Raw genomic sequence first — 9,243 nt, 5'->3', positions numbered from 1 at the left:
TGTATTAATTAATTATTTAACTACATATATGTTTAGAACATTATAAAAAAAAATCTACACAAAAAACAAGCTTAAAATTTGATTTCTAATTGCTGATTTTGTATACTTTTATCTTAAACTTTTGAGATTTAAAAAATTCATGTTTAATTCATGTCATATTAAGAGATTACAATATTAGTAAATGAAATTTTATGATCTTCTAAACATTTTTACGAAAATTAATTAAAAAATTGAAGAGTGTAAGGTTAATTAAATAAATTTGACTTTAGAAGGAACATAAACCGCATGCATGAAAGTATTTTAGGACCTACAAGAAGAATAAAATAAAAATTAGTAACTAAACATTCGAGCCGGGTAGGAATGCATTAGGTAGAAACAATCTCCTTTAAAAATTTTAACAGCAAATTCAAACACATAATCTCTGATAAAGCTTAAAAAGAACTCTCACAATCTCATTCTATGCTCTTGGATTTTTTTTTTTCATGCAATTTATTATTTTTTACTTCTTGTATTAAGTTTTTTATTTGTAATTAATATATTTTCAATTGATATATAGAATAAAATATAGGCTTAATACATGCTTTGGTCCCTTAACTTAATTTTGAATTTCATTTTGGTCCCTTAACTTTAAACCGTCTCAATTTGGTCCCATAACTTTAGCTCCGTTTACCTAAGTGGTCCCTTCTTCCAAAATCATCTTTAACAAGAGCTCTAATTTTTATCCATTTGCACAAATTTGAGCTTGCAATAAATTGTAAAGTTGGTCCTTCATCGGTTCTCTATCATTTGTGTATGTCTATATGTACACGTAAAGCTTTGTTATCCTATGTTATTCAAACATTTTAAACAAAAATAAAGCTTTATGTACACATAAAATTTCAAACATTTTTGTATTCTCTTAACTTTGTGAACGATTATTTGTCAAAAAAAAAAAAATCTGAACGATTGCAATTTTGTCTCATTGGATCCATCGTAAAAAAAAGGCTTAATAGCAGTTTTGACCTATTAACTTTTCTAAAGTTGCGATTTTGATCCCCTAAAAAAAACTACAAAACCGTCCCCTAAGTTTTGCACCTCTGACAGTTTTGGCTCGGTCTACGCTGACGTGGCATCCTAATTGAGGTGCCACGTGTTTTTTTTTTTTTTTTGCCTTAGGGGGCCAAAACTGCAATAGTTGCATAATTTAAGAGACGGTTTTGTAATTTTTTCTTAGTGGATGAAAATCGCAACTTCGTGAAAGTTAGGAGACAAAAATTGTTATTAAGAAAAAAAGAAAAAAAAAAATTCTTAAATTTTTGCATCATTTTCAAATGGCTGATACTATAGAGGTCATTGATGATGTCATTTTTTTTCGGATTCTTTATTATATTTGGTCTATTGTTTTTTATGACGAAAATAAATCCCAAAGTGACTGTGATTTCTTATTCTACTAATACGGGTTGATAAAATTACTTGCTCAAAATAATTTAGTCATATATTATGAGGAACGCCTCTTCCAACGGGGTGTCATTAACATGTTGTAACTCTCTCATAATAATGATATTCGTTGAATTTTTACAAGGCATCGATGACTCGAACATCGATAATAATTATTACTACCTCCGTCCCTAATTATATGATAATTTTAAAAAAATGCTATCAATTAGTTTAAATCATTCTTAAATTCGTGTATTTGTGAAAACTTAATTAGAGCACAAAGAGAAAGACATGTCAGAAAAATTATCTTGAAAGGATCAATAATGTATCACTTCATAACAAAAACAAACACATAAATTGGATTTGCATCCTGTTTAACCATTTTTCTACATGTACTTGTAACCTCTAGGAAAAGAGTTCAAATCTTATAGAGGACAATTGTATATTAATAATTACTTGGGTTAAAATGTTTTTAGATCTACAAAATAGGGTCTTTTTAAGTCTATTATGTATTTAATTTTTATTGTTGTTTTAGTCTTTGAAAAATTTCTTGCACATAGTCTTAGTGACTCTTATTGGTAAAAATGTTTTCTTGAAGACACGTTTAGAACTTTATAAAAATTTCTATACAAAAAAACAAGCCTAAATATTTTGTTTACTTTTACCTTGAACTTCTTTGATGTTCACATTGATGGTTAAGTTCAGCCACTTGTGTATCTAACGAACCTCATCTTAGACCAAGTGCAATGGATAGTTGAATGGAAGCTTCAACATGTTGGAACCATTGTACGTGGGTATTGAAAGTGAGTGGAAAGATGATGTGGATGAATCCATTAAACTAGTTGAAGACTCTCTGATCAGGCCACGTGGCGCAAAGCGGTTGGGCGAAAATGGCGCGTGAGATGCACGCGCCCTGGGAACTGTGCACGCGGAGAGAGAAAGAGAAATGGATAAAGATAGGACATGTGGCGTGTTTCGATTGGCTGCTTGAATTTTTATCATCTTAATATTTTGGACTCAATTATTTCATTGAAAATATTGTTATTTTTTTTACCAAAATTCGTGATTTTTTTTTCTCTATAAATAGATACTTGGATCATTTGATTTGGACACAGAAAAAAAAAACCAAGTTTTTCACTCTCTTAATCTTATTATTAACTTTCTATTAGCTTTTCTTTTGAAGTTTTAGAAATTATTTAGTGAAATGGATCCCAATAACAATCAATTCAACGCCCAAAATTCTTCTGATTATCCATTTAGCTACCAAAATCCCAACAATTATCAACACCCAAATCAATTTCCCAGCCAACATCCTCAAAATCCAAATCAATTCCCCAACCAACATCCTCAAAACATGCCTAATTTTGGTTTTGCCTCAAATTTCAATCACCCATATTATAGATCTATGATGGGATATCCATCTCAAACACCCCCATTTAATGGTTATATGCCAATGGTGAATGGAAATTTTCAGAGTGTTGGTGAATATCCTGAATTCTCATCACAAATAAATCGTGGTGGAATGATAAGAGCTAATGAAGTCACTCCAATTTCAAAGGATACAACTCCTAAGAGCAAGAAAAACCAGCAACCATTATGGAACACTGAACAAAATTTGGTGCTAATTAGTGGGTGGATAAAATATGGAACATGCAGTGTTATCAGGAGAAACCAGACAAGTGAAGCATATTGGGGTAAAATTGCTGAGTATTGTAATGAGAATTGCTCATTCGATTCTCCGCGCGATGTAGTTGCATGCCGCAACCGTTTTAATTATATGAGCAAATTAATAAATAAATGGGTTGGTGCTTATGATGGCGCTAAGCATTTTCAAGGAAGCGGTTGGTCGGAAGATGATGTTTTGGCAAAAGCCCAGGAATTATATGCATGTGGGAAGAATGTTCAATTTACTTTAAAGAAAAAATGACACGCTCTCCGTGATCAACAACGTTATGGTAGTCAAGTAGGAGGAAATGTTGGCTCAGGAAATAGTGGATTTAAGAGATCTCACGAGGACTCTGTAGGATCTAGTGCTCGTCCAATGGGTAGGGAGGCAGCTAAAAAAGAAGGTAAAAAGAAAAGCAAGACCTTGGAGAAGGTGGAAAAGGAGTGGGTTCAATTCAAAGAATTAAAGGAGCAAGAGATTGAACAATTGAAAAAGTTAACCTTGGTGAAACAAAAGAAAAATAAGTTGATGCAAGAAAAGACTAAAGCTAAGAAAATGAAAATGTATCTAAAGTTAAGTTCCGAAGAGCATCTCGATGACCGGAAGAAAGAGCTGTTGGGAAAGTTGGAGCGTGAGCTGTTTGAAAATTAATTTTAATCAAATATTTGTTTGTATTCAGTCAAAATTATCAGTGTTGTCTAGTCCCAAGTGTCTAGTCCCAAGTGTTTACTTTAATAATTATCAGTGTTGTCTAATCCCCAGTGTTTGCTTTAATAATTGTCAGTGTTGTTTAGTCCCTAGTGTTTGCTTTACCAATTATCCGTGACTTTTATTTCAAACACTATTTGAAGGTCTTCCTCCATTCGTTGGAATGTGTGCCCACTGTTTAATAAAATCATATTATCCGTGACTTTAATAATTATCCTCACAGTTTGCTTTAATAATTATCAGTGTTCTCTAGTCCCCAGTGTTTGCTTTAATAATTATCAGTGTTGTCTAGTCCCCAGTGTTTGCTTTAGTAATTGTCAGTGTTGTCTAGTCCCCAGTGTTTGCTTTAATAATTGTCAGTGTTGTCTAGTCCCTAGTGTTTGCTTTACCAATTATCCGTGACTTTTATTTCACATACTATTTGAAGGTCTTCCTCCATTCAATGGAATGTGTGCCCAATTTTTAATAAAATTATATTATTCGTGACTTTAATAATTATCCCCACTGTTTACTTTAATACAATACAATAACTTATTTCGAATCCGTCTGGGTCCACCACACAAATCTCATTCATATATACTTCCAATATCACAAATCTCATTCATATCTACTTCCAATATCACAATGGATACTTTTGATATCGAAGCCTACAAACAAAAATGTGATATTGAAGACACTTATATCGTCAACCGATTTATTCAGCGTCGAAAAAAAATAGAGGAAGGTAGTGGATCTCATAGTAGAAAATATTTAAATAGAGATCATGCAGCGGCAAACCAAAGACTCATTGACGACTACTTTGCCAATGAGCCTACATATGACGATGCAATGTTTCGTCGTCGGTACCGGATGCAAAAGTACGTTTTCCTTCGAATCGTTGGAGACCTTTCAAGTAGTGATAACTACTTCACCCAGCGAGTTGATGCCGCCAACAAAGAAGGTATATCACCCTTAGCAAAATGTACCAAAGCAATGCGAATGTTAGCATATGGTTTAGCAGCAGATGCGGTCCATGAATACATCAAAATATGAGGTACTACAGCATTGGAGTGCTTACGTAGATTCTGTAAAGGAATCATACGATTGTATGAGCGAGTGTACCTGAGAGCACCAACCCAAGATTACCTTCAAAGAATACTACATGTTAGTGAAATGCGGGGGTTCCTAAGGATGATCGGGAGTATTGATTGCATGCATTGGGAGTGGAAAAATTGTCCTAAAACATGGGAAGGTCAATTTACCAGAGGGGGATAAGGGAACCACCTCAGTTATTCTTGAAGCAGTTGCATCTCATGATCTATGGATCTGACATGCTTTTTTTGGATGTCCAGGAACGTTGAACGATATCAATGTTCTAGACCGGTCACCGGTGTTTGATGATGTGGAACAGGGAAATGCTCCAAGGGTGAATTTCTTTGTGAATCAACGTCCCTATAGTATGGCATACTATCTAGCTGAGGGTATCTACCCTTCTTATCCAACTTTCGTCAAATCGATTAGACTTCCTCAAAGTGAACCTGGTAAGTTATTTGCAAAACATCAGGAGGCATGTCGGAAGGACATCGAACGTGCTTTTGGAGTGCTTCGAGCTCGATTTAAAATCATCAGTGAACCAGCTTGCTTGTGGGACATAGCCGATTTGGGTATCATCATGAGGTCATGCATCATATTACATAATATGATTGTTGAGGATGAACGAAATACATATGCTCAACGTTGGAAAGATTTTGAGCAATTTGAGGGAAGTGGATCTAGTACACCGCAGCCATACTCGACCGAGGTGTTACCCACTTTTGCAAATCATGTGCGTGCTAGATCCGAGTTGCGTGATCCAAATGTTCATCACGAATTGCAAGCAGATATTGTGAAGCGCATATGGACAAAGTTTGGAATGTTTCGTGATTGAAGATGATTTGTATCGTACTAAATAAATTACTTGTGTGTTGTGTGCTTGTTTGTTGTCTTACATTTTAAGCTATTTGTGTGTCGAGTGCTTAGTTTGTTGTATTGCATTTTAAGTTAAGAAAATAAAAATAAATTATTTAAATAAATTTTGTTTTTACAAAAAAAAAAAAATTGTTAAGTGTTTCTTTATTTTAATTTAATTATAATCGACAATTGTAATTTTATGTAATTATAAAAACAAAATTATAAAATTAAATAGGAATAAGAAATAAAAGGTGGTGGGGTAGAGTGTTGAATGAAAAAACCATTGGAGAGGTAAAAGTTGAATGGGTGTTGAATTAAGAGAGAGAAAATAATGTGGAGTGTTGAGAAAATGATACGGAGTGTTGAGAATTGATGTGGAGTTATGGAGGGAAACAACCGTTTCAGAAAATAACAATTCACATCTATTGCCAACGCAACATTCTGCCATGTAGGCACGTGCCAACTCATATGATAATTAGAGGTGGTTATAAGCTTTTACCGATAGTTAGATAATTAGGGCTAGCGTCCTCGTGAGCATAGCTCAACTGGTATAGACAATGCATAAAATATGCAAGGTTTGGAATTTGATCTATGGACATCACAAAAAATTAATAATGATTAGGACTAGCAAAAATATAGTCTACCTTTCGTTCTTAGATAAACATATGTGGTCTACTCGTGAACACAAACACATCAGACATGATATGGAGATCGATACATCGAAATCAATAATTTATAAAAGCAATATAAATTAGTGTAATCATAAGTGTTGGTGTTGTGTCAGTGTTGTACATCAACGTGTGTCCGACACCGCGATAAACCTAATCAAATTAGTGTATGTATTTCGTAGCTTTGTGATATCCCTTTGGTTTATGAAGAAAATGATTCTTGATAACCTAAAATTGTTAATGCAGAAATCAAATTTTTGATAATTTAGTGATGGATAATGTTTTAATATAACTTACTTGGATTAATAAAATGAATTAAATCTTGAATTCTCTCTCAACCTTTTTCTCAATAATAAATGCATTAAGCAGACCACTTTAATGTACCTAAGTAACTTCAAATCATAAAGTTTACACCGGTGACTAGTACACTTAATTTAGCATTCAAGTTCACTAAAGAAAGGTTGAGTATATGTGTCTCTTTCGCCGTTAATAACAATTTATTCCATCTTTCACCTTTCTTTGTCAACCCTTTAAATATTTCTTGCTTCATTATCTGTTCTATTATATTTTTTAATTTTAAATCATCATCTCACCCCTGTTAGATTTTTCTAATATTCAGAGATCGATGCATGGAAAATGGAGACACGTTTGTGGTTACAATATTTTTAGTTTTAGTGTGTCATGGAATAATTTCTAACTACAAAATGTCCTTATTTTAAATAAAAATGAAATTAGCATTAAAATTAACTAATGATTTGACTTTGATGACAATAATAATTGAGACGTCTAAAGAATTAAATATCATAATAACTAATTGATGGACAATGGTCGGCAAGTTTGTCCCAGTTGTGATATTTTTTGTGAGATTTTTTAGTCTCACATCACATGCAACATACCCTAATTATAAGATCCTTTTGAAAAAATAATTTGTCCATTTTTATAAGACTCTTTTGGTATTTTCAAGTACATTAATTATTTCTTTACCAACATATCCTTATTTATTTTGCATTTTTTTCTTCAATCAACAATAAATATTATATTGAAAATATAAATTAACTCTCTCTTAAGGATAAAATTGTAAAAACAATAGTAATTATATACAAATTTAATACTACAACCAACTTTCTTAATCTCCGCAATTTTGGCAAAAGGTTCATATATTTAGGGACGGAGGTAGTACTCTTTTTTTTAGTTGGGATTTGAACCTCGAACCTTGCATATATTATGTATTGTGTCTACCAGCTGAGCTAAGCTCACGAGGACACATACTCTATTGTAGTAGTATAATTAATTTCTTTCAAAAAGTATATAGATTCATTAGTACGTATAAGATGTATATAATTTCAATTTTATTCCTATTTAGATAACTTTATTTTCTAATAGTTTTTAGAACAATTTCAATGTCTATAGTGTAATTTTTTAATTTCTAGGGATTTATTTCATTTCTATTAAATAATTTTTCGTAAAGGGTATTTTAAATTATATATTTTCTATTATTTAATATAATTTTGTCTGATTCTTAATACAAGTTTGAAAAGACCATATCTTAATAAATTTATTTGTGCATGTTTTGGATGTTAAACTTTTGCACATACATCTAAGTACATCTCATACTATCTATATTGGTGGAGAGATTTAAGCATAAATGTTTTGCATTCATCAATTTATAAGATAATTTATAAACTTTATGGAGTGGGTGCTTGCAGTTCCACCTTGAAGACATAAAGTAAAACAAGGCATGGTGGGTGAATCATGAACACATGGGCTGAAGTTGGAGAGGGAACCTTGCCCATGAAATAGATGGAGTCTTGAGTGAATCGAACTCACCTCAAATATCTAGGTAATAGAATTTCGATTGCCAAATACTCACTAAATCTTCCAAATATACGCAAGCGCGCTTCAATGACTGTTGGATCGAAATCAGATTCTTCATATTTTGAAACAAAATTTTTTTCAACCGAAGTCTTGGCACAAGTTTAGTGTTGTGAGTTGTTTCTGGGTTTTTTTTTCTCCAATTTTACTCGAATCTTGTAACGCCGAATCCCTTACTATACTTGTTCTTCGCACGCCGGGCTCATCTTGCGCTTGATGTTTGTCATATTAGTTCAATTTTTGCCTAGTGTATATGAAAAATATTTTTTGAAAGATGTCAATCATTTCAATGAATCCTAAAAATATCTCGATTCATTGGTCTCCTTAATTGTGTTCATAAAATAACTTGATCTAATATTTTGTTTTACTAAAAACATAAATAAAGAATCAAAGAAAAAAATATCAAGTTGCTTGTATAAATAAGAAAATAAAAGCTAGATTTGTCCAAAAAAAGTATTACAGGGATTGTGAATAACTTGGTGTGTAGGCCACGATTTGTGTTGTTACCTAACCTTCCAACTTGTATGAAAGTTTGTTCAATTAAATTTGTGATGGTTCTCTTTAGGTTTGATGTCTCCTATTTGCAAGATAATTGTTCATCGGATTGTGTTGTTGAGCATGTGGAAGTGGGACATTTGAAGTTTCACTTCAAGTATATGGGACCAACTTAGGTATAAACAAAAAATGTGGGACAGTTCAGTATGGGTCCGTTTGTATTGTTGGCTCATTTGCGATATTTTAGATATTTTGAAAGTATGATTAATTTTGAAAAAAAGAGATGAGAATAGTTAAAGAGATTTTAGTCAACTTAGGGTTATCGAAATAGCCTCTCCAAAGTGAGAAAAAAGTTGATGTATTTGATGATTCGTTTAATCAAAGACAATAATTTTTGTTGATCCAAACATTATTGTATTTAGTATATGTTTCGGACTAGACAGAAGCCTATTTTGTTGGTCTAATATTAGTACTCCGTTAACCGAGAAT

General features: G+C 32.4%; 2 protein-coding genes across 2 annotated transcripts; both read left to right on the top strand.

Annotated features, from left to right (window-relative positions):
• Window positions 1-2,824: 2,824 nt before the first annotated feature.
• LOC112422737 (glutathione S-transferase T3-like) lies at window positions 2,825-3,343 on the top strand. The gene has a single exon (XM_024786355.1). It carries the CDS (start codon window positions 2,825-2,827, stop codon window positions 3,341-3,343), a length of 519 nt encoding a protein of 172 aa, XP_024642123.1.
• Window positions 3,344-4,414: 1,071 nt separating this feature from the next.
• Window positions 4,415-8,930, top strand: LOC112422736 (uncharacterized). The gene is made up of 3 exons (XM_024786354.1): window positions 4,415-4,730; window positions 5,122-5,446; window positions 8,825-8,930. The coding sequence occupies exons 1-3, from the start codon at window positions 4,415-4,417 to the stop codon at window positions 8,928-8,930; spliced, it is 747 nt and encodes a 248-aa protein (XP_024642122.1).
• The last annotated feature ends 313 nt before the right edge of the window (window positions 8,931-9,243 follow it).

The sequence above is a fragment of the Medicago truncatula genome, chromosome 6 (assembly GCF_003473485.1).
Source record: "Medicago truncatula cultivar Jemalong A17 chromosome 6, MtrunA17r5.0-ANR, whole genome shotgun sequence".
Lineage (NCBI taxonomy): Eukaryota > Viridiplantae > Streptophyta > Magnoliopsida > Fabales > Fabaceae > Medicago > Medicago truncatula.
The sequence above is the reverse complement of the archived record's forward strand: the minus strand, read 5'-3'. Positions and strand labels throughout refer to the sequence as shown.